Source organism: Lynx canadensis, chromosome F1 (assembly GCF_007474595.2).
Source record: "Lynx canadensis isolate LIC74 chromosome F1, mLynCan4.pri.v2, whole genome shotgun sequence".
NCBI classification, from domain to species: Eukaryota; Metazoa; Chordata; class Mammalia; order Carnivora; family Felidae; genus Lynx; species Lynx canadensis.
The window spans coordinates 57,688,092-57,713,968 of NC_044319.2; the positions used below are offsets into that span (position 1 = coordinate 57,688,092).

A 25,877-nucleotide genomic window follows, 5' to 3' on the forward strand; every position below is an offset into this window, starting at 1 on the left:
CTCTGTCTCTCTCTGTCCCAAAAAATAAATAAACGTTGAAAAAAAAAATTAAAAAAAAAATGTCTATTAAGTTTTCATTTTTTAAAAGATTTCATTTTTTAATTTTTATTAAAAATTTTTTGATGTTTATTTTGAGAGAGAGAGAGAGCAGGAGTGCAAGTGGGGGAGGGGCAGAGAGAGGGAGACACAGAATCCGAAGCAGGCTCCAGGTTCCGAGCTGTCAGCACAGAGCCCCGTGTGGGGCTCGAACTCATAAACCTGGAGATCATGACCTGAGCCAAAGTCAGTAGTTTGATTTAGCCACCCAGGCGCCCCTTTAAAATATTATTTTTAGGGGCCCCTGGGTGGCTCAGTCGGTGGAGCGTCAGACTTCGGCTCAGGTCATGATCTGGCGGTCTGAGTTCGAGCCCCGCGTCAGGCCATGTGCGGACAGCCTGGAGCCTGCAGCCTGCTTCGGATTCTGTGTCTCCCTCGCTGCCCCTCCCCCACTCATGCAATGTCTCTCTCTCTGTCAAAAATAAACAAACATTAAAAAAATTTTTTTTTTAATTTTTTTTTTTTTTTTAACGTTTATTTATTTTTGAGACAGAGAGAGACAGAGCATGAACGGGGGACGGGCAGAGAGAGAGGGAGACACAGAATCAGAAGCAGGCTCCAGGCTCTGAGCCATCAGCCCAGAGCCCGACGCGGGGCTCGAACTCATGGACCGCGAGATCGTGACCCGGGCTGAAGTCGGACGCTTAACCGACTGAGCCACCCAGGCGCCCCTAAAAAAATTTTTTTAAAGTTTTATTTTTAAGTAATCTCTACACCCAATGTGGGGCTCGAACCCGAGATGGAGTTGCATGCTCTACTAACCGAGCCAGCCAAGTGCCCCATGCTGCTCATATTTAAATTGGATTTTTTTTCTTTTGCAATTTAATTGTAGTTCTTCATAATTTTTGGATATTAACCCCTTATCAGATACATGATTTGTAAATAATTTTTCCCATTCTGTAGGTTGTCTTTTCATTTTGTTGATGGTTTCTTTTGCCAGACACCAGCATTTTAGGTTGACTAGTCCCACTTGTTTTTCTTTTGCTTTTGGTGTCTTGTCACGTATTTTGGTGATTCTTGTGTCTGATGTAAGGTAAAGGTGCAGTTTCATTCTTTTTCAAGTGTCAGGATAATTAAACTTTTTTTTAATGTTTGTTTATTTTTGAGAGAGAGGTAGAGTACGAGTGGGGAGGGGCAGAGAGAGAGAGAGACAGAATCCAAAGCAGGCTCCAGGCTCTGAGCGGTCAGCACAGAGCCCAACGCGGGGCTCGAGCTCACAGACAGAGATCATGACCTGAGCTGAAGTCGGACACTTAACCGACTGAGCCACCCAGGTGCCCCAGGAGCCCCAGGAGCCTAATACTCTTAAATCACCTTGACCCTGATGACTGACCTTGTGGTTTGAAACATGACCTGATTTGAAAGAGACAAGTCAGTGCCTGCAGCGCCAGTTGGACATTCCCTTCTGCCCTGTAGCCTCCGGATCTTGTGCCGGTACCAACCTTCCAAACCGTCGCCCCGGGGAAGGCTGCCGGGAGGAGCGCACTGCGCCCTAAGCCCTGCAGAGGGCGCTCTCCGCCGCCCAGTGCAACTCTGACCTGCGGCTCGGAGAGCCCGGGCGCACCGCCAGCTCCCCGCCAGCCCCTGTTCTCAGGCCCTGCGCGCCTGGTCGCATCCGGCCGCCCTGATTCCGGCTCCCGCAAGCTCCCTGGTCCTGCTTGGCAGGCGGGGAGGGTGGTGGAGGTCAGCGGATACTCCGTGCCAGCCCTCCATTATCCCCAAGACAGGGATCTCCCCGCTGCCTGCTTTCTAATTTAGAAATCACGCTTTGTCCTGCAAACTTGGTATCTGACCATTTTACGTTTAATAAAAACCCATAAATACGTAAATAAAGAGGTCACTTGTAGCGGTAGCGGTCGTGGGGCAAGGCGCACCGCCTTGCAGCCGCAGGCGGCGGAAGGCGGAGGAGGCGGTGGGGCGAGGACCCTGCAGCAGCGGGGCCACCCCCTCCCACCGCAGCGCCCCAGGGGCCACCCCTCGGTAGAAGGTCGTGCGATACTGCGAGCGGCCCGGAAGGGGTTCGGGAGCGGCCCTTCCTTTGGGCTCCGGGCCAAGGGCCGCACCAGGCGGCGACCGCTCTCTGGACCGGTGGCGGCTGGGCGTCCGCGGAGGGCCCGCAGGAGCTGTCGCCGCCCGCGCCCGCGCCCGCTCCGCCATGGGCGCCGCCGGCTCGTCGGCCCTGGGCCGCCTCGGCCTCTCCGCGTCGCGCCTCCCCGCGCAGCCCCGGCCCGGCTGGCTCGCGGTGACCGCGCTGGGACTGGCCGCCGTGGCGCTGGGGACCGTCGCCTGGCGCCGCGCGCGGTCCAGGCGGCGCCGGCGGCTGCAGCAGGTGGGCACCGTGGCGCAGCTCTGGATCTACCCGGTCAAGTCCTGCAAGGGGGTGGCGGTGAGCGCGGCGGAGTGCACGGCCCTGGGGCTGCGCTGCGGCCACCTGCGGGACAGGTAGGGCCGAGCCGGGCGGGGATCCGCGGGGAGGGCTTCGGGCGGGGGCGGGGGCGGGGGCGGTCTGCAGAGTCCGCCTGCAGATCCTTCCTTCCCTTTCGATGGGGCAAGGACAAAGAGAACGAGGGGCAACTACGTCCCAACAGCCGACCCCAGGGGCCCGAGACCCAGGGCCCAAGTGTCCCGACCCGCTTCCCCGAGACGGCTGCATTTCCACCTCCCACGGGCGCTTTCACGTCTGCGCTCCTGCCGGGCAGTGGTCGGGGCGCCCAGGTGTCTGTCGCGTGCCCGACAACTTCTTCAACCCCATCTAGCAGAGGCGGCGAGCTTCCAGGGATTGGTCCCCGCCACATTAGTTTCATTAAACTGTCTCTGGAGAACTTGGGGGAAACTTGGGGCGGCGGAGCGCGGCCCTCAAAGGGCGCACCCAGGTGGAGCGCCCCTAAGGACAGCTGTTGAAGCTTAAGCTTCTTGCGGCCGGAGAAGTGCTATTGCCTCTGTTTCCCTAATGCGCGCAAGCACTCTTTTTATGAACAAAGGAACTGGGGTTCCGCGCCACCCAGCGGGGGAGCCAGGACTCTTGTTTTGTTTAGCACGTGGGTGCTTTGTGAAGACTCGTTTTATTAATGGCCTATCAGGGTAGTCACGATCTGCGTGCATTCCTGGGTTCAGCGAAGGTTGCAACGGCCCGGAGCGAGCGGCTTTGTTCTCTTCCGGGTCTGGCGTCAGGCCAGCCCGGGGCCTCACTAAGGCTGCGCATCAAGCTCTTCCTTCCACACGAGCCCTCAGCTCCTGCAAGTAACCCAGAACTGGGCAGGGGGGAGGGCTGTGGCCCGCCCCCGTCCCTCCCCCCGCCTTGCAGCAGGGAGGCGGAGGGCCATTCACGACATATGTGAGTGGTGAGCTCTGCATCTTTGCTTCTGGAAGCAAAGCGAGAATCCTAGATATTTCATGGTTTGTACAGAGGTCACCAACTCCGAAAGACGGTCCAATGTATTGAATTTGTTTTGTAGGCCCCGGAGGCAAAGGGTGTTGTGCTGTACCGACTGAGAGTATTTTCTGAGCTCATACGATAATAAATAATTACAAGAGCTGGCATTTGTGGCAGGCGCTATTTTTGTCATCATGGTACCGGCAAGCCTGAAGGAGAAGTGAGGGGCATAGAGGACTCCGTGTGATCAGTGCCAGGGAGCACAGAGAAGGAGCCCCAGAAACTCTCTGGGGTGGCCAGGAGGGTAAAAACCCCAGACTTGGGGGGAAGGTATACTGGGGGAAAGGCTAGTGCCCTCTGAGGGAATGACCGAAAGGGACTGAAAACGGAGATACAAGTACACCAGCGTTCACTGCAGCATCACCCACAGTAGTCCAAGGGTGAAATCAACCCACATATCCATCCACAGATGACTGGATAAACAACATGTGGTATAGACACACCCGGGAATAGTGTTTAGCCACAGAAAGGAACGAAGTTCTGATCCACACTGCAGCATAGATCTTACAAGCATTATGTTAGGTGAAATAAGCCAGACACAAAAGGGCGAATATTATATGATTCTAATGATATGAAATATCTACAGTAGGCAAATTCATAGAGACAGGATGTGGATTGAAGTTTCCCAGGGGGTCAGGGGAGAGGAGAGAGAAGGGGGAGTTATTGCTTAATGGGTTCAAAGTTTCTATTTGGGGTGACGACAAAGTTTTGGAAATAGATAGTGGTGATGGTTGCATAACATTGTGAAAGTACCCAGGGTCATAGAATTGTGCACCTAAGATAGTTAAGAACACATTTAAGAAAACAAATCTGTTTTCTGTTGATGGACACTTGGGTTGTTTCCTCCATCTTTCGGCGTTGTGAGCATTGCTTCTGTGAACATCACGGTATGCGTATCTCCCCTGTTTTCAATCCTTTTGGATGTACCGAGGAGCATGCCAGACATTTAATGTTACATATATTTTACCACAATGAAAAACATTTAAAAAGCTGGCCTGCGTGAGGGCGCAGGGGGTTGTGAATGGCTGGTGAGCAGCTGGTTATGAAGGGCCTTGCCTGCCTTGCTGAAGATTCAGGGTTTTATCCTGAAAGCAGGAAACATGGAGGGATTTGTCATGGGGGGGGTGGTGGAATTTTCTAGATTTGTAGTTTAGAAAGATCAGACCGCCATCATCACCTGGAAGAATTTTTACACGAAGAAGACTATTCATGTGCTGGGAGCAAGGATCTGGGGCAGGGCAGAGCTCTGACTGGGTCCAGGATGAGGGCCGATAGGCAGGCGGTTCAGGGAAGGGCTTCCATTAACCTTATTTTTCTCGTGTAGCTGAAACATCTCAACCATGATGACCCACTGGGGGTGGCGCACAGGAGCTTTAATGCCCTAATGTATTTGCCGTCTTTTAATCTTATGTCTGTGGATTCCAAGAGCTCGAGCTCACTTCTATAACTGTAGTCACTCGACCCAGTGAGAAATGATCAAAATGTCAATATATTCAGCTTCCTAGGCAGCTGAGAAATAACCCGTAGGAATGGCTCCCCTCCCCCCCCCCCGCCCTGCCCCGCACCCCCAGACAGTTTCCTGTTGCTCTGATCTCTCCATGTATCTTTTTTTTCTTGGAAGTACCTCTAGGTCAGGAGTATTGGGTTAGAAGAAATATCATCCATGGTGACAATAGACCTTTGAGCAAATTGCAGCATCCACAGCCCTGAATATTGAAACATTAATGTTTTAAAAGGCGGGGGTGGATTTGGCAAGGTAGAAGTGGCCTCGTGTGCTTCTCTGCGGAAGTCCACGCTCTGAGAACAATAGAGCCACAATCTCGTTATTGTGCTTCCTTCCGTGTGCCCTTCAAGTCTTTCCGGGAAATCGTTTCCTGTCGTCTCTCGGGGCACGTTTAACGAAAGTGGTCAGACCTTCTCGCAGTTGAGATGAAAGTATGATAACGTCTTTGATTTCTGTGCCATCAAGGAGCTCCGCAGGTTCTGAAGAGATTATATACATTGGATGCTTGAGTGGTTACCAAACCCTTTGAAATAAAGGGACAGACTCAGCCTTGCTGTGCTGTTGAGTTGATGTTTAGGACAGACAGACAGACACGCACGCGTGCGCGCGCACACACACACACACACACACACACACACACACACACACCAGGCTTACGGGGAGGAAATGAAAGAGGATTGTGCATGACCGGAGCTCCCGCAGTGACTGGATGCCTTTCACAGTGGGCCACGCATCTCTTGGGTTTTGAACATGGCAGGTTTTGGCTTGTGGTCAACGAGAAGGGGAACATGGTCACTGCTCGGCAGGAACCCCGTCTGGTCCTGATTTCCCTGACTTGCGAGGGCGATGCCCTGACCCTCAGTGCAGCCTACACGAAGGACCTGCTGTTGCCCATCAAGACACCTGCCACAAATGCCGTGTACAAGTGCAGGTAAGGGAAAGGTGTGTCATACTCCTTGCGTGAGTATTTATTCACGCAGTTTTAAGGGAGCGTGAACTAGGAGGAGTCCTGAGAAAAAGACACTGGTGATAATTAACCATTGATTGAGAACATACTGTATGTAGGGCCAAGTCCTCAACATCATGATGATGTAAACAAAGAGGAACAAGGAAGCAGCTTCAAAAAAAAAAAATGAAAGAAAGAAAGAAAGAAAGAAAGAAAGAAAGAAAGAAAGAAAGAAAGAAAAAGAAGGAAAAGGGGCAGCTGGGTATCTCAGTCTGTTCAGCATCTGACTCTTGATTTTGGCTCAGGTTGTGATCTCACGGTTCTTGGGATCGAGCCCCACATCAGGCTCTGTGCTGCTTGGCACAGAGTGTGCTTGGGATTCTCTCTCTCTCTCCCTCTCTCTCTCTCTCTCTCTCTGCCTCTCCCCTGCTTGTGTGTGCACATGCACTCTCTCCCACTCTCTCTCTTTCTCAAAATAAGTAAATAAACTTAAAAATAAAAGGAAGCAGCTTCAGAAATGTGTGTTAGTGTGGGGCTGAGAGACAGAGAAGTCCTATGTAGAAGTCCTATGTAGAAAACCATGGGAAAAAAGCGTATTCACATGTCAGCGAGAGAGAAATAAGGATAAAGGACAAAAATGGGGTGGGAGTGACAGTGGAAGATGTCCAGGAAGAGGTGAGATTAGATCTACCATTACCGTAGGACTTGCCCTATTTTGCCTGGAAAGACTGGGAACCTTCCACACCTAGGAAAGAAGTCGCAAATGTTTTTGTGAACTATGACATTTGGTACTAATGAAAGGAAGTTCTAGACAGAAAAGACACCTACGTCCAGAAGAGTGATCTGAGCCACACATGCCCAGGGGTCTGCATGTAGTGAGGGCACAGACTCAGCCAGGAGGTCGCTCTGTACAGAGGCTCGTTCCCCAACATTAGAAGGACTGCCAGGAAGTGATTAGTGTAGGAAAACTAGCTTCGCTTCTGAGAGCTCATGTCTAGAGTTGACTTTTTGTCCCATTATGGGAAAATTAGAATTTGGTCTAATTCTACTCTTGCCACAGTTTCTGCATGTTGAATTAAAATGCATTGTGGGGCGCCTGGGTGGCTCAGTCAGTTAAGCGTCTGACTTCAGCTCAGGTCACGATCTCGTGTTCCGTGAGTTCGAGCCCCGCATCAGGTTCTGGGCTCATGGCTCAGAGCCTGGAGCCTGCTTCCGATTCTGTGTCTCCCTCTTTCTCTGTCCCTCCCCCGTTCATGCTCTGTCTCTCTCTGTCTCAAAAATAAATAAACGTTAAAAAATAAAATAAAATAAAATAAAATAAAATAAAATAAAATAAAATGCATTGTGAATGCATTTTGTTTTTATGTAGTCCAAGCCTATCATAGAAAGTAACATCACAGCAAAAAAATATAGATCCGAGTTAGCTGAAAAGTATCTGAAGACCCCAAGAAGCTTATAAGATGCAATACGAGTATAGTTTTGACACTGTCTTAGAGTTTTAGACCTGATACGTTCTTATTTTAATTTTGATGATTTTTTTATTATAAACATAATACATATTCATAGTTGAAAAATTGCAAAATGCTAAACTAAAAAAACGGGAGTCAACAAAAACCTGTGAGGTAACTATAAATAATATTCCGTTGTTTTCTTTCTGTCTTCGTAGCTCATACTTGGAAAGAAACAATGTAAAAATAATATAAAAATACACAATTAATGTCATATTCTTAAGTTGATATGTTGAGTACCTTTTCATATTATTAAAAATCTTCAAAATAACAGTTTTCATGTTAGCATACTGTTTCATCCTGAGGATGTCCTAATATGCATTTTTTTCATTTTTTATTAAAAAAAATTTTTTTTAACGTTTATTTATTTTCGAGACAGAGGGAGACAGAGCATGAATGGGGGAGGGTCAGAGAGAGAGGGAGACACAGAATCTGAAGCAGGCTCCAGGCTCTGAACTGTCAGCACAGAGCCCGAGGCGGGGCTGGAACTCACGGACCGTAAGATCATGACCTGAGCCGAAGTCGGCCGCTTAACCGACTGAGCCACCCAGGCGCCCCTAATATGCATTTTAACATTTTAAAATGAGAGCAGACTCAGATGATATCAGAAATGAAAGAGGAGACATTACAACTGACACCACAGAAGTACGAAGGATCGTAAGAGACTGCAATGAAGAAAGCTCACCTGAAATAACTGGACAAAACAAAACAATAAAACAAAACCAGTGATTACTACCATCTACTGAGCACACCCGAAACCTGAGAATTGCTTTGGGGGATTTGTATCTATTTGTATAGATTATCCCTGACCCTCAGAAGAAGGTTGTGATTTTATCCCCATTTTACTATTTTTTTTATTTTTGTTTTTGTTTTATTTTTATTATTTTTTAATTTTATTTTTTATTTTTTAAAATTTACATCCAAATGAGTTAGCATCTAGTGCAACAATGATTTCAGGAGTAGCTGCCTTAGTGCCCCTTCCCCATGTAGCCCATCTCCCTCCCACCACCCCTCCAGTAACCCTCTGTTTATTCTCTATATTTGAGTCTCTTATGTTTTTCCCCCTCCCTGTTATTATATTAATTTTTTTTCCCTTTTCTTATGTTCATCTGTTTTGTCTCTTAAAGTCCTCGTATGAGTGAAGTCATATGATTTTTGTCTTTCTCTAATTTCACTTAGAGTAATATCACCCTCCAGTTCCATCCATGTAGTTGCAAATGGCAAGATTTCATTCTTTTTGATTGCCGAGTAATACTCCATTGCATATATATACCACATTTACTTTATCCATTCATCCATCGATGGACATTTGGGCTCTTTCCATACTTTGGCTATTGTTGATAGTGCTGCTATAAACATGGGGGTGCATGCGTCCCTTCAAAACAGCACACCTGTATCCCTTGGATAAATGCCTAGTAGTGCAATTGCTGGGTCGTAGGGTAGTTCTATTTTTCGGAACCTCCATATTTTTTGAGGAACCTCCGTACTGTTTTCCAGAGTGGCTGCACCAGCTTGCATTCCCATATCCCCATTTTATAGATGAAGAAACTAAGGCACAGTAAGAAATATCCTCCAAGGTCACTGGGCTTGTCATTTGTGGGAACAGGATTCACACCCAAGTAGGTCTACCTGACTCCTCTTTCTCAAACGTCGGGCATTTGCACAACACAACCGTGATTCATGCTGGTCACAGACCACCTCTCTCACGGTTGAACCTTGAATAATACAGGTTTGAACTCTCCATGTCCACTTACATGCAGATTGTTTTCAATACATACAGTACAGCACTATAAATGCATTTCCTCTTTAAGATTTTCTTAGTAACATTTTCTTTTCTCTACTGTATTGAAGGAATATGGTATGTAATACATAGAGCACACAAAATATGTGTCCATCAACTGTTTACGTTACTGTGGAACTTCTAGTCAACAGTTGGCTCTGCGTAGTTACATTTTGGAGGAGTCATCAGTTCTAGGTGGATTTTTGACTGCGTGGGGGGTTGGCACCTCTAACCTCCATGTTGTTCAAGGGTCAACTGTATTTACGTAATGTTTTTCTTCCAATTGATTCAGCTTAAAAACAAACAAACAAACAAACCTTAAATGCATTTATTTAAAAAGGGAACAGTATAGGGATACCTAGACAACTTTCCAGGTGGAGGAGTTAACTGAAATAATAAATATGCTATAAATGGAATGTTACCTAATTCTAGCTAGAAATTATTGCCCGTAGAGGTTTCTGGACCTGAGGTCTGTTTTTCCTTTTTAGAAAGAGATTATTATCATGTGTTGCTGGACATTCGGGACTTCCTATCATGAAACTGAGTAGAATTACTTTCTCTCTGTGCAGTTCACCATTCTTTCCTGTTGTACCCAAGTACTACCATTGTCTTGAATACCCACAGTAGCAGTGGTCCTACACTTTAGAAGCACTGGCCTATCCGAAGTGTTTCTTTCCTCTCTGCAGCTGTGAGATACGTATAACTCCCATACTGTCCTGCATGCTGTATATCAGGGAGAGCGGGGAAGACTTCAAATCCTATGCTTATTAGTAGCAATCAAATCAAATTAGATTATTATTATTATATTTATGTATTTATTTAAGTTAATTTATTTTTGAGAGACAGAGAGAGACAGAATGCAAGTAGGGGAGGGGCAGACAGAGAGGGAGACACAAAATCTGAAGTGGGCCCCAGGCTCTGAGCTGTCAGCATAGAGAGAGCCCGACTCAGGGCTCGAACCCACGAACTGTGAGATCACGACCTGAGCTAAAGTTGGACGCTTAACCGACTGAGCCACCCAGGGGTCCCTATTATTGTTATTATTAAAAAAAATTTTTTTAATGTTTATTTATTTTTGAGAGACAGAGTGAGAGCAGGGGAGGGACAGAGAGAGAGGGAGATGTGGAATCCAAAGCAGGCTCCAGGCTCTGGGCTGTCAGCACAGAGTCCGACATGGGCTCAAACCCACAAACTGTGAGATCACGACCTGAGCTGAAGTCGGACGCCCAACCGGCTGAGCCACCCAGGTGTCCCCTGTTTTTATTTTATAATGGGACATGTTTTGATGCAAATTTTATCTTTTTAGTTTAATTAAATTAATTTAATTAATTAATTTGATTTTATTATTTTTAAGCTTATTTATTTTGAGAGAGAGAGAGCCCGCAAGTAGGGACGGGGCAGAGACAGAGGGAGAGGGAGAACCCCAAGCAGGCTCCACGCTATCATCACAGAGCCCCACGCGGGGCCTGATCCCCTGAACTGTGAGATCATGACTCAAGCTGAAACCAGGGTGCTTAACTGACTGAGTCACCCAAGGTGCTCCCAAATTAGATTATGAGTATTATCTATACTGTTTTAGATTTCATAGAACATTTTCACATACATTGCTGAGTCTAGTTGTATTATCATCATACTGGTAAAATATAGCCGGACCCTATTAATAAAGACTTCTGGCTGCTATCCAGCTGCGTGAGCCAGATTTTGTAGTAATTTTGAGTTTACTTGATACTGATGCATTTGTTTTCCTCTGGAGAACTCAGTAGCTTTTCAAACATCCGATCTGATTTTATTCTCCCGTGCATTCCTTCCAGATAGGGAGGCACAGGCATGTATCATTCTATTGTAAACCTGGATAAAGCAAGGCTGGAAACTGTGACTTCATTTGTGTTTACACAGTGGTTCAGAGGCAGGACCAGGCTAAACTCATGTTTCCTGATAATTAAAGAATCACAGTGACATCACAGCTTTTCTTTCTTCTTCTTTTCTTTCTCCTTCTCCTTCTCCTCCTTCTTCTTCTTCTTCTTCTTCTTCTTCTTCTTCTTCTTCTTCTTCTTCTTTCTTTTAAATTTTTAATTTGAGAGAGAGAGAGCATGAGTAGGTGAAGGGCAGAGGGAGAGAGAGAGAGAGAGAGAGAGGGAGAGAATCTTAAGCAGGCTGCATTCTCAGCATGGAGTCCGACATGGAACTTGATCCCACCACCTTAGCATCATGACCTGAGCTGAAATCAAGAGTCGGATGCTCAACTGACTGAGCCACCCAGCTGCCCCAAGACATCACAGCTTTTTGATATGTGTAGGCCATGGTAGGGTGTCCCATGTTTTCAGAGCCATGACCAGTCTTTACTCCTGCCACTCCCTGCAGAGTGCACGGCCTGGAGATCGAGGGCAGGGACTGTGGGGAGGCTGCGGCCCAGTGGATTACTAGCTTCCTGAAGACACAGCCCTACCGCCTGGTGCACTATGAGCCTCACATGCGACCGAGAAGTTCTCACCAAATAATGGATGTGTTCCAGCCCACAGACCAGGTCAGAGGAGCATTCCTTGGCTTTGGCCTTCGGTGTGCCCTGTGGAAGGCAGGCTTCCTCAGGAGTGCACAGCAGTCATGTGCAGCCCATCGGGCAGGGCAGCATGTCGCTGAGCTCTCCTCTGTCATTTTGCCAGGCAGGTCCCAGGAAGCTTGGCCTGAACAGCAGCTGGGGATTCTAAGGAACAGGCAAAATTAAAGCCCTTCCTTTGGGAACTTCCTCTGTGTTTCTTGGTTTGGGGGACTCTTGCATTTTCCTGATGGCCATCTACCTTCCTATTTATGTAAGCCTTCCAGTGCCAACAGGGTTTCAAAACTTTTCCATTCTATTCTGTAATTGTATGTGGAGCTCAACCTTTTTACGGTGTGATTGCAATGGTCAGATCACGGTTGGGCAAACGAGTGTGGGCATGGAGATCCACAGACTTAAAGTGACTAAGTTGACCCTTATAGGAATGTAAGGATTCATGGTAAAAGGAGGGGTTGGTAGCACAATTCCTATGGCCATTAAAAAAAAATTACATATATGGTCAGTAAAAGTACTTGATGTTGATTTGCAGGAGGCATCAAAATAGGTATCCGTGGAATCAGGGAATATTTTTATCATCCATAATGAGGTCATGAAGCTCATCAGCACCGGAGAAGTTGAGCCTTAGAAAGGTGGAGTGACTTCCTCAAGGGGACTTGGCCAGTGGCAGCTTTAGGATCCCAAGGCCACGTTTTTTTTTTCATTCCATCATGTAATTCCTATTATCTGCAAGGCTCTTTAAGACTTCTGAACCACTGTGACTTTTCTATATAAAGAACTAAAGAAATACTTAGAAATACTGTGTGTGTGTGTGTGTGTGTGTGTGTGTGTGTGTGTGTTCCCCTGGGAACTGGGGAGGGGAGGGTTCCAGGAACTAACCACATATGACCTCTGTGTGCCACGTTCTAACCACTTCTGTTTCCTTCCCAGATTGCATACTCAGATGCCAGCCCCTTCTTGATTCTCTCTGAGGCATCTTTGGCAGATCTCAACTCCAGGCTGGAGAAGAAAGTTAAAGTGGCTAACTTCAGGCCCAATATCGTCATTTCTGGGTGTGGTGTCTATGCAGAGGTAACAGGATGCCTTCCTTTGCCCTTTCCTTGGATTTAACTTTTTGTTTTTTTTTTTAAGGTATGAAATTCTTTGATGTTGCTTTAGATTATTCCAAAGGATTCATGCGTCATTGGTGGTATGCTGGTCCATTCAGTTTTTCGAGTTCTTGAGCACCTTATTAGTTCAGACATCAGCACGGAGGACACGGATATAGATGAAGTGGAGGTGCTGGTGTACAGGGAGCAGTTCAGGGTCTGAGACTTCTCAGCGTAATTCCCAGTAGGTAGATTGGTTTTTGAGCCAAATTTATGTAGCATAAAATACGTGATGTGTGTGGGCCATGGAACAAAGGCAGGGTATACTCATGTCTTGTTGAAGTTAGCTTTCCTGTTCAACTGATGGTCCCTGGGGAAAGATAGGCATTTACAGTATGGCTGCTGCAGCGTCGGGGGTGGGGTTCCCCAGCTGGATGGCCTATAAAATTCTTCCAGTGCACCCTCAATCTGCCCTCAGATGCCTGCACTGTGGCTTAGCATGAAGGGCTTCCACGGTGTCACATGATTCTGGCAGCAGATTTACCTTTGTCATTGTCTTTGGATATTTCATTGGTTCTTTCCCTTGTTGACCATGAAGGCAGAGGTCGGTGGCCTAGAGGCTTGGTGAGTGGCAACCATCCAGATGTGGGTACTTGACAGAGGCACCAGCTCCCAGATGGGAATTCCAGAGTTCTGGTGGTGGGTGTTTGTAGATGGAAAGTGGAGGTAAAGGGCAGGGGAAGAACTGAGTCCAAGTGACTGAGTCTTACTCCCTTATACTCAGGGAGACGGATTCTGCCTTTCCGTCTTACTGTGAGGACGGAGCTAGGTGTGCTGAAAGAAGCAATCTAGGAAACGGAAGCCCACACTCAAACCCGAGGCTCTGAGGTCCGCCTCCAGCTTCCTTGCTGGCCTCTACATGACTCTGTGCAGGCTTGTGTACCTGCCTGGAGAATGGAGTGATCCTTTCTGCCTAGGATTACCTTACGGGTTTGTCAAAGGGTCAGGTTGGCTAAGGTGACTCGTAAAAAGTATAAGTGCAGTATCAGTCAGTGACGGGCAGTAAAAGTACCTCCAAATCCACTTCTGATGTTTTACGTCAAACGCTCTAAACATGCCACGCTTTCCAAAGATGGCAGGTCAGCTTCTAGTATGAGGCGGGAAACGTGCGCTGTCCCCGAGAGCCTGCCCTGGGCTGTCCCTCCACGTTCCACTGTGACAAGGGAGCTCATCTGTCCTTGTTCACATCCAGCACAGTTCAGCTGGACTCAGACAAGAGGGGAAAATCAGTGTTGGTTGCTTTTGATCGTCTCCTTGATATTTGTCTTGTACCAGTTGAGGCCAGGAAAGCAGTTTCTCCTGAGGGTTTTCCTTCTCAGAAAAAGGAAAAGGGTGGTGGCTTCCACCTAATGCTCACACTGTGCTTTGCAGCCTGGGGAGGTGAAGGTCATTATTCCCTTTTTATAAGGAGGAAGGGAGAGGCCTGGGGAGGTGACCTGGCTCGCCTGAGGCTATCCCGTGGCACAAAGTGGAGGAGCTGGGTCTTGAACCCAGACAGTACCATGTGCCAAAGGAACTCTGAGCATTCTAAGGGGCATACGTGAGGTTGGGACACCTGGGTTTGAATCCACCTGCTTCAATAAGTGGCTGTTTGACCCTGGACAAGTCCTTGAACCCCTCAAGGCCTTTGCTTCTTGCAGTTGTAAAAGGCAGATGATTTCAGCTCCCCTGATGGCAGCTGTAAGAATCAAGGTCTATACCAATCTGTGGAAAAGCTCTTAGAAAGTGTCATAGAGAGGTGGGGGATGGTCTCTTTCCTATAATCAGAGTGAAGGAGCCTGACTGAGGCATTCCCCCAACTGTGACCAACTTTAAGCTTCCTTCCCCTTTGCGATCCTTGTGCCCTGGGTCATGTTGATGACGTTTCCTGCCCCAAAGTTCTGAGATGGTCAGATGTAGATAAAATGAGCGGAGACAGCTCTCTCAGAGTAGGACCTCAGATTTACATTTGTTTGAACTGAATCTTGTTTTAGAGGCCCTCATTTCTTTATAACTCTGAGTGTTTCCTAGCTGGGAACATTTCACATTTTAAATTGGATGTTAATACAACACTGTGGCTGAGCTCATTTTATAATAACATGTCACTCTTTTTTTTTTTTTTAAGTTTATTTATCTATTTTGAGAGAGACAGAGACAGCCGAGTGGGGGAGGGGCAGAGAGAGAGGAAGAAGGAGAGTCCCAAACAGGCTCCACGCTGTCAGGGTGGTGCCCCATGCAGGGCTCGAACTCACCAAACCATGAGATCGTGACCTGAACTGAAACCAAGAGTTGGACACTTAACTGACTACAGTCGTATGTCACTCATTGCACGATGAGTTAGTCCCACTGGGTCCCCTGCACTGTGGAAAACAGGATTGAAGAAACATGGTTGTTTCTCCTAAGGCGATCAGATTGTGAACAGGCCAGCAAGATAGGCAACGAAGGTGGTGAATGCAGGGTGTTAGGTGACCACAAGGATGTTGTTAGCACCGACGGATTGGGAGATGACAGGGCCGCTAGGGGTCTGCTCAAGGCCCGAGTATCACAGGGCTCAGGGCTTGGACCCGCTTACATCTCTGGCTTTCCTTATTATGGAATTTTTTACCTTATTTAGTGACTCGATCCCCAACAGTTTCTAGTGCACATAAATTAATTAGTAATTAATTAATTTCCTAACAGAGCCCACATTTCTCTTCTCTTGGATCTTTTATGTTTTTTTATGACCATGGTGCCCCCTGGTGGACAAACACACACAGAACAGGCTGGGGCTTCTCTAACCCCAGGGGCCCAGCTTTTGTGGACCTGCGGTTAAGAGACCCATTTAATGCTTAAAAGCTGCAATACCTCCCTCTCTCTCTCTGCCCCTCCCCCACTTGTGCTCGCTCTCTCTCTCTCTCTCTCAAAAATAAATAAGAACATTAAAAAACCAGCTGCAATACATATAGCAAGAATGATATGCACTCTGAGAGTTAAATTTCTGAGTCTCCAGGTCTCTGGCTTGTGATCACACCGGACAGGGCAGGTTGGTTTTAGCTCATGAATTTTTGTCTTCAGCCCTGAGGCAGCTGGCACTTCTCTCCCAGGGTAAGAAGTTCAGGACTATGATTAGATGTTCTATGTCTCTTCAGTGTCTTCCTTCTAATTATTTCCCCAGTCTCCTCACCCTTCTTTTGTGCCTTCCAAAGTCTCTGTTCTGGAAGGTTCCATTCAAATCCTATCTTTTCCTTAAAACCTCCCCTGACCAGAGCAGCCTGAGGGCTTGTTCTTCTAAAACCTCCAGGTCAATTCTTGCCTGTGTAGTGGGTTTCTCTCCAATTTTTGCTTTCTCTCGAATTTTCTGGAACCCTCAAGAATATATTGATCATTAACTTTTCCTGTGTGTATGCCCTGTCTCCTCTGCTGGATTCGAGGGGGTGCTAGTCCATTGATTTTATTTGTCCTGAAAAGTAGGCACCAGTGACCCAGGCTGTGGGCAAATGCCTGGGAAGCTCCCTGCGGTGGAGCACATAAGGGTGTGGGGAGTACTCTTGATTTGTTCGTATCTGCAAGGGGAGATACAAGGTGAAAGTATCAGTGTCCTAAGGATCTAGGTCCAGCAGAGGCATGCATAGTTTAGAGTGACCCCCTGTCCATATCCTTTCTGTCACCCACACCCTCTGTCAATCCCAACCCCTCCATTCGCTCCTCCTTGAGTCCAATGGGATCAGTCAGGAAGGTGAGTTTCTTTTTTTTTTTTTTTTTAAGTGTATTTATTTATTTTTTAGAGAGAGCACAAGTGGCAGGGGGGCAGAGAGAGAGAGGGAGACACAGAATCCGATGCAGGCTCCAGGCTCTGTGCTGACAGCACAGAGCCCGACGCGGGGCTTGAACTCATGAACCACGAGATCATGATCTGAGCTGCAGTTGGACGCTTAACCGGCTGAGTCACCCAGGCGCTCAGGGAGATGAATTTCGACTGCAGTTTTATCAGTGAGAGCAGAGGGAGCATTTCACTATAGGGGCACAAACTGTCACAGGCAGAGAGAGGACAGGAGGGTGTGTGGCTTCTCGGGGCTGGTGTAAAAGTCTCCCATCTATGATGTAAGTGGCTTCATTAGGTGTCAGCTCATGCGAAGTCCCTACACAGATGTGTCACAGCTAAGGCTCGGAAGTGCCCCTATGAATTTTGTGCTTTGTCCCCGTAGGATTCTTGGGATGAGCTTCTTATTGGTGACGTCATACTGAAAAGAGTAACGGCTTGTTCCAGGTAAGGCACTTCCTTCCACCCCCGGAGTGGAGACGGTGGGAGGGCCGAGGTCAGCCTGCTTTGTCCCTTGTATGATGCTGTGTGTGTGTGTGTGTGTGTGTGTGTGTGTGTCCAGGTGCATTTTAACCACGGTGGACCCAGACACTGGCGTCATGAGCAGGAAGGAGCCGCTGGAGACCCTGAAGAGGTAGGAGCAGGCACCTTAATGTCTCTGGGAAGCAGAGAAAATAGCACGAACACACAGTCTTGAAGCCGAGGGGGGTCCTAGTGACTGGGTAATTGGGGAGATATTCCTGGGTGCCATGGTTCCCAGAATGTCTCCTTGCATAAATAATTATATTTCTCATTTAGAATTCATGATTCAAAGGAACCGATTTAAGAAGTGCACTGTTTAGATATTTTGGCGAATTTGGAACTGAGTATTTGATGATACCAAATGTTTATTAGGTGTGATAATGGCACTGTGATATAAGATAGATACATATATTTTGGAGAAGGGTGTTGAAGTAATTAGGGGAAATGACATGATGTCTGGGATGTGCTGTGTATTACTACAGCACACACACACAAAAAATGTCACATGGAAAACTGTGTCAAAACTTTGATAAATAGAATCTGGGTGATAATTATATGGGCATTCATAGCAGCATTTCTTTTTTTTTAATGTGTATTTATTTTTGACACACACACACACACACACACACACAGAGTGGGGGGAGGGGCAGAGAGAGGGGAACAGAAGATTTGAAGCAGGCTCTGGGCTGACAGCAGTGAGTGTGATGTGGGGCTCGAACTCACGAACCGTGAGATCATGACCAGAGCCAAAGTCAGACGCTCAACCAACTGAGCCACCCAGGTGCCCCATCAGCATTTCTACTTTTATGTTAACTTTAAAGTATTCATAATAAAACATTTTAAGTGAAAGATACAGTTACAGAGATAAGTTTAAATGGCATCGAAAGATAGTTAAAATAACACTGAGTTTTAAAAGCTGATAACGAAATAGTATGTATTTTTCTTTTTTTATTTGATTTTACTTTTTAAAATATATAAAGGCACATGAGTAAATAAAGGGCTGGAAGGTTTTGTTTTGTTTTTTGTTTCCTTTAGAGAGACAGAGAGTGAGTGGGGGAGAGGGGCAGAGGGAGAGAGAGCGAGAGAGACAGCGGGAGAGAGACAGAGAGAGAGATACAGCGAGAGACAGAGAGAGAGAACATTCCAAGCAGGCTCCATGCTTAACCTGGAGCCTGACATGGGGCTTAATCCCATGACCCTGGGATCGTGACCTGAGTTGACATTGAGAGTTGGACACTCAACCAAGCGAGCTACCCAGGCGCCCCCAGGACTAGAAATTTATAAACAAAAACATGAATGGAGGTGCTCTTGTGGTGATGGAATTATGAGAAAAAAATATTTTTATATGCAGTCTTTAAAATTCTTTTTAAATGTTTATTCATTTTTGAGGGAGAGGGACACAGAGTGTGAGTGGGGGAAGGGCAGAGAGAGAGGGAGACACAGAGTCTGAAGCAGGCTCCAGGCTCTGAGCTGTCAGCACAGTGCCCGACGAGGGGCTTGAACTCACGAACCACGACATGACCTGAGCCGAAGTCGGACGCTTCGGCTGAGCCACCCAGGCGCCCCGGGAGAGGTATTCTTGAAGTGAATAGCAAATGGCTGCTTTTCACGTGGGTTCCCACTGCTGGGTGTAGAGTTGCAGGAACATTCCAAGAGAGGTACAGACAGCCCAAGGCAGCTCTCATCATTTTGAGGGGCACTGTGGATTCCTCAGTGCTCAAAACAACGTTAATTAACTTTCTCACTTTAACTTAATATTTATTACCTAATATTAAGAACTTAATATGATAGAGGCATTTGAGTGGCTCAGTTGGTTAGCGTCCAGGTCTTGATTTTGGCTCAGGTAATGGTCTCAGCGTTCGTGAGATCGAGCCCCGTGGGGGGCTCTGGACTGTGAGCACGGAGTCTGCTTGGGATTCTCTCTCTCTGCCCCTCTCCCACTTGTGCGCTGTCTCTCTCCCTCTCAAAAATAAAATAAGCTTTAAAGAAGAACGTAATATCATAGCATACTTGAGAGTTGTATATTTCACTGCATGTACATTTCCCCCCCACCCCAGAAAAAGTAACGAAAATTTTAACTCTAGGACATGATATGCCAGCTGAACTGTGTAGAGGTGAAGTCCACTGATGTCCGCGAATTATTTGCAAATGCAAAAATGTACATATAATGAATTGAGGGATGGATACAATGGGATGAAGGAAATACAGTAAAGTGTTACATGTAGTGTCCAGGTGGTGAGTAAGTGGGTGTTCGCTATAAAATTCTTTTAACTTGTGTGCATGTTTGGGAGCTGTAATAATAAATACTATGTGTGTTGGAATATTAGTGAGGGGGGTGGGGTTTTGAGAAGCAGCAACGACAGACCAGCTATGCCTCCAAACGCACTCACTCATTCAGCGGCAGAACAAAGCAGAACTTGGTCTTCCTACTTCCTGTGGCCGTAAAGGAGCTGCCGGGAGAGGGGCAGGTGGCCGGGGAAACAGCCCTGTCCAGGGAGCCAGGGCTCCCGAGTGTCGGCCGGTCCCACTCTCGTGCAGGCCATGGGTGTTCTTCCCTCTGAAACAAGCCGTGTAGGACAGATCTGGATGATTCTGTGTGCAGACCAGCTGAGCGATTGTAGGAATTGACCCTCACCCTTTTTCTGTGCATCCTGTTCTCTCTCCCCCCCCCATCACGTGACTTGGTGTCTGTCACCCCCTCCCTCTGGATTTAGGAAGTGTCTCTGTTGGTGGGAACAGCCTCCTGCATCGGGAATCTGTGTTTAGAGAAGGAGGATAATTGACCCCCACACGGAGTGAGGACAAGCAGGCGGGGGTCGCGGGAACCAGCACAGCTCTCCCAGTGGTCTGCAGGCTTTCTGCAGCCCAGCACCCCCCAACCCCCCATGGCTCCTAATCCCCCCGGAGAGGGAGCAGCCCACCTAGGTGTCTTTCCCTGTCTCTGACGGGGATTGGAGCTGCCATAGAGGTAGTAATTTATGCTCTCCCCGGGACAGGTGGCCATAAATCTGGAAGAGAGAGGCCCGGCCTTGGGACGTAAATCACGGGAAGCGAAGCAAAGCAAACAGTAGCGTCCAGAACACCTTCCCCGCTCTCGGGCACGTCGCTCCGACGCCAGACTGCTTTGCGTTTTGCCGTGTCCTCAGGTGCCCCGGGGTGTGGTGCCTGCTGGTCCCCAGCGGGGAGACCTGTCTGCCAGCCTCACCCGCGGAGGCCTGGCGCCCGCTGGCAGAATGCAGGTGGCAGAGCCACGAGAGAAGAAATAGGTCAGACGCTGCGGACCATCCGTGGGCCAAACCCAGGGGAGCCTTTGCCTGCGAAAAGTTCACAGCGGGAGGCACAGAGCAGGAGGGGAGGTGGGAAAATACGGAGATGGAACTATTCTTTTCTTTAAGAAAAAAGATTTCTTTAAACATTTATTTATATTTTGAGAGAGAGAGAGAGTGGGGGAGGGGCAGAGAGAGAGAGGGAGACACAGAATCCGAAGCAGGCTCCAGGCTCTGAGCTGTCAGCCCAGAGCCTGACGTGGGGCTCGAACTCAGGAACCGTGAGATCATGACCTGAGCTGAAGTCGGGAGACTTGACTGACCGAGCCCCCCAGTGCTCTTTAATTCTTACCCTGGCCATTGAGGTAGTGGATTGTGAGGTATCAGAAGTGGCCTGTGCCCCAAGGTGGGGACCCAGAGGTGACCAGAGACCATGCTTGTAGCCACGGCCTGGGCATTGACCAGTAAACGAGCAGACTGGGCCAGTGATAATGGGCAGCAGCCGGCACCGGTTCACGTACTTTACAGGTGGCAGCGTTTCCAGTCACACTTACCCTTGCAGTTTGGAGACCTCTGTTGAAGTTAAACACGGGGGCTTGGACCTCCTGCTCGTTCGAGAAGTTGTAGGTTCCCTACTCATGAAAAAAGGAAAATGCATTAAGAAAGGAACCTTTAAATGCGTTTGCAATTTATTCATCCCCACCAAAAATTACATATGCGGGGAAGAAAAATCGTAGGCGACCCCCACAAGATACAGCACTCTGCCGTCTGTTGAACAAAGCTCGGTGTGCACGTGAATTTGCAGACCGCTTGCAGTACCCACTCATGCCCACAAGGGGTCGCCGATAAACTCGTTTATGGGGTCTTCCCGCGTCCCTGCGGGGAGGGGAGGGGGGACCGTGTTAAAGGGACCGGAAGGTGGGACAAGAGTGGGGGAGGGTTGTAGGGGAGCCCTGGAGGGCTCGACCCGCTGCCACAGCGCTTCCTGTTTCGATTCCGAGGCCCCGAAATGGACTGCCGCCTGCGAACCAGGTGACCAAACCTGCGCTTGTACAAACCAACCTTCTTGCCCCGTTTTGCGCTGTTTGAGGGGGCCGGGCTGCAAGGGGCCCTGCACTCTAAGTTACCTGGTGGGGGGAGTGAGTGTATATGTGAGTGGTTGATGGGAGAAGGCAGGTGAAACCCATGAATGGCCAAACCTTTGTGTAGAAGACTTAATAGCAACCCACTCAGTTTTTCCAGGCCTGTGTCCACACTCGCAAGGAATATAGATGACCAAGGATCAGTCGAATCCTGGGTAGGAAGCCTAGTGACTGTGGGTGGAGGGGCCAGACCTCGGTTCTCAGGCGCCCTTGGCAGTGAGCCGGTCAGGCAAGGTGCCTGCAGCCTGGCGAGGGGCCTCTGGATTTGATCCTGTCCAGTGGCTCATCTGCCCCCTCTGATCCGATGAACGAAATTAGGACCGGGTTGCCACAAACGGTTTTTTTTTTTCTTTTCTTTTTAAAGCACTGTAGAATAAAATTAATGTTTTCTATCAAAATGTTTTGGAGCGCCTGGGTGGCTCAGTCGATTGTTGAGCATCCGACTCTCGATTTCGGCTCAGGTCATGATCCCGGGGTCGTGGGATCGAGCCCCACACCGGGCTCTGCACTGAGTGGGGAGCCTGCTTGAGATTCTCTCTCTCTCCTTCTGCCCCTCTCCCCTGCTCCCGTCCTTCCTCCCTCTCTCCCTCTCTCTAAAAAAATGTTTTAAATAAGAAGGTGATGTAAAATTGGAGTTAGCTTAAGTACGAAACTGGAGGAAAACTTTCTCCCGGTTCAGGGGGGTAAGAGGAGAATCTCACCATGTTCTTCCCACACATCTGCCCCTGTGCCCTCCTGTGCTGCTCGTGTTTTCGGCCTGACGAAGATGTTCATACTGATTCGACTAGAGGGTTTCGCTCGCCAACACGTTCATCCATTCAACAAATGATTGTGGGTCACGGGTGACCTGTGAGCAGTACAAGGGAGTTTGCCACAGTCCCTGCTCTCCAGGGACCCCCCCTCCCCCCACCAATCTTGCAGACAGATAGACGTGTGCCTTGACTATAGGACAAGGCATGTGAATGTTCCAGGAGCCGGCAGGGAAAATCGGGGGTGGGAAAGATACTCCTGGCTGGGGGATCCTGGGCTTCCTTCTTAGGAGATGTGGCATTTGAGTTAGGCCTTGAGGAAAAGGTAGAATTATAACGCATGGGGAGGTGGACGAGGGGTGGTGTCCCACAGGAGTCTCTGAGCCAGTAAAATGCAAAGCAAGATGAAAAGACATGGAGAAAGGACACCTGAGTGGCTCAGTCAGTTAAGCCTCCGACTCTTGATTTCGGCTCAGGTCATGATCCCAGGGCCGTGGGATCACGCCCCGCCGCCCGAGTCAGGCTCTGTGCTGAGCATGGGCCCTGCTTAAGAGTCTCTCTCTCCCTCTGTCTCTCTGCCCCTCCCCCCCATTAAAAAAAAAGGACATTTAGTAGTCCATTGGAGAGCTACACAGGTTCATGTAAAGGGCAGAGGGGTGACAGGCTTGGAGAAGCTGCTGGGGCCAGGTAGAGAGCCTTGCACGCCCCGCTGAAGAGTTGGAATGCTATCTTTAGGCATCGGGGAGCCACTGACCGTTTCTGGGCCTGGGAACGACAAGACCAGAGCAAAAGGAAGGAAGTGGCATAGCTTCGTCCCAACCATGAATTGGAAGCCCCGCTGGGGGGGGGGGGTGGCGGTCGGAGAACGAGGAAAAGAGATGGGTTGGGAAGTTGTCACAATGGTCTGAGCATGCCGAGGGCAGGCCGGAGAAGCAGTGAGCCAAGGCGAGGCCGTGGCACAGGAAGAAGCTCAGGACTTGGCAGCTAGGGACAAGCGGAAGGTGAGGGGCAAGGTGGACTAGATGACCCCGGGGCTCCACGCCCAGGGGCTGGTAGGACAGGTGGTTCTAGTGACAGACACGGGGGAGCCGGGAGGAGAGCCGCCTGGGGCAAAGGAAGCTGGTAAAGCGTGTCTGAACGTCCCGAGTGCCTCATCTCGTAAGGCCGTCAGAGGGAACATTCCATGGAGAAAAGATGTGGGGGGCTGGGTGCCTGTCAGAGTTTGTGCTCCGGGTGGGCTGCTCCCCGCACGACTCCAGGAGGCGCCGTCCTGTCAGACTTTGATGGGGTTGGTGCTGTCTGGAGCCGGGCCCCGGTGGCTGTGGGTTGGGGACAGGGTGGGGGAGGGGGGTGGGCATTGACTTCAGCTGAGAAGAACCAAGAGGCCGTTTGAGCTCTTGCTTCTTCGGCCAAGACTCATCATGCTCTTTCTCCCATTGCAGTTATCGCCTGTGTGACCCTTCTGAGCAAAAGCTATACGGAAAATCGCCTCTCTTTGGGCAGTATTTTGTTCTGGAAAACCCAGGGACAGTCAGAGTGGGAGATCCTGTGTACCTGCTGGGCCAGTGACAGGAATCCTGTCCTGGAATATCAGATACCTTGAAAAAAGATATCGTCAGAGACGCTGGGAAGCACGCCTGTGGAACCGATACCTCAGCATTTTCTTTGGGTCTGTGACTTCCGGGGTTTTTTTTCTTTTTTTTTTTTCTTGCCTTTTAGACTTCTTTGTGCCTCAGTCCTTCCCAGGGTCCCAGTGCACAAAGCAAAGAAATAAGTCCTTGAGAGCTTAGTAGGACATCTGCAAGGCACTTAAATGACAAGGCAGAACACCGAAAATCCCTTGTTTAACTGTGATTGTGGAATCTGTTCCCCTTTTCCATTCACCTATCCAGAGGACTAACCTCCATCGTCTCATTACCACTCCGGAGGAAAGAGAAGAGAAAGAGGAAGAGTGGGGAAGTATGAAGAATGTTCTGGAAGAATGCAATGGAAATGACATAGCTCCCCAGATAAGGCTGGAGTGTCACATCCCTTTTCTCCCCAAGCCCTGGACTACATTTTGAGGAGGCATAAAGACCCTGATCTTCAGGAAACACTTAAGATGTCAACCTCTTATAGATCATCATGGAACTGGCACTTCTTCTCAGACAACGTCCACAGGATTGGATGGATCCTTCAATAGCACGCAGTGCCTCTGGGCTGTAGAACAGCAGAAATGTCATGGTGCAAAGTCAACCATTGAGAACAGCCGTTGCTGGCAGACGCCCACAGGCAACACGTGGAAAGCAAGACAGACACAGACTTCCTTGTCTTGAGACAAATGTCAAGTACATCTCATTAGTGATCCAAACGTTTTTCCCAACATAGGAGAGTGGGCGGTAGCCCCAGAGAGGGGAAGACCGCCGGTTTGCTGTTGTCTGAGACGCTGTGAAATGTTGCCCAGTGAAATAGTGGCGCCCCTCTTGGCGGATGAGCAAAAAGAAGTGGAAAGATGACGCCCCCTGGTGGTGGCGAATGATAGCTTAGCCCATGCTGTGGAAAAGATTGAAAAAAAAAAAATAGCTGTGATTGGGTTTTAATTTTCTATCCCTGATTTTTTTTTTTTTTTTTAAGGAAGTGGGGACACCCTCCAGGTACTCTCTGCTTCTCAGCTGTAAGTATTTGATTTCCTAAAAGCTCTCAGGAGGGTGGCTCTGTTGTCACAAAGCCCCCTGGGATCCTTGCTGGTCTCATCAACTCATGGCTGGGTCCTCCTCCTCAAATTCAGGGTGAGAAAGTTCTGGAGTCCGTGGATGAGAAGAAGCGTGATTTTGTGATTTGGAATGGGCCGCTGAAAACCTTTCGAAGGAGAAGAGGAAATCATGTCAGTTCATTAAAAACCGCTATCTAATCTTTCTACTTTCTAATGATTTAGCTCTAAGAGCTGAGGAACCATATCCTTCACTGCTGTTTTGTCCTTAGGAAGCTGACTAAATCGTGAAAAAATGTTCCCAAACTGTAAATAAACGGAAGCTACTCTAACTCGCTTCAGGTCTTACTAACTTCTTGGCACAAAAAATCGGACTTTGAAGCCTGACTGATGTGAGTGGGCGAAGCCGATAATTGTGCCGCCCGACCGGAGCTGGGTCTCTTACAGATGGAGCTGCTCACACACAGCTTCCCCAGGCGAACACCCATCTCCGATGGGCTGGCAAGCAAACGCGCTTTTCACCAAAAGCTGCGCGTTCTCCACGTCGGTTTTATAAAAGAGGTTAGTAATCGCTGGAATCTGGCCCGGCTCCGAGGTAACCTTGGAAGTCAACAGGTGCATCTATGTGTGTTTTCTGGTTGGTGATTCGCTGCAATTTGTTTTCTGCACCCTTGGCACGAAGCAGAGAGCGAAAGCGATTGGTCAGGTCACCTGGCCCGTCACCTTCCCCTGATAAATCCACTTTGTGCTGAAACTACAGGTAGA

General features: G+C 48.5%; 1 protein-coding gene across 4 annotated transcripts in view; it reads left to right on the plus strand.

Moving 5' to 3' along the window:
* Positions 1-2,123: 2,123 nt before the first annotated feature.
* MTARC1 (mitochondrial amidoxime reducing component 1) overlaps positions 2,124-25,877 on the plus strand; it is a 32,238-nt gene continuing 8,484 nt past the window's right edge. The window contains exons 1-7 of one of the 4 annotated variants that reach the window (XM_030302395.1): positions 2,125-2,538; positions 5,791-5,964; positions 11,629-11,791; positions 12,749-12,889; positions 17,130-17,191; positions 17,307-17,378; positions 19,351-20,628. In XM_030302395.1, the coding sequence (XP_030158255.1) occupies positions 2,252-2,538; positions 5,791-5,964; positions 11,629-11,791; positions 12,749-12,889; positions 17,130-17,191; positions 17,307-17,378; positions 19,351-19,357 (906 nt within the window). In that variant the 5' untranslated portion in view covers positions 2,125-2,251 and the 3' untranslated portion in view covers positions 19,358-20,628. Of the gene's footprint in view, positions 2,539-5,790; positions 5,965-11,628; positions 11,792-12,748; positions 12,890-17,129; positions 17,192-17,306; positions 17,379-19,350; positions 20,629-23,865; positions 24,983-25,877 lie in introns of those variants that run through there. The other 3 variants (XM_030302391.1, XM_030302394.1, XM_030302392.1) reach the window with 3 other exon arrangements.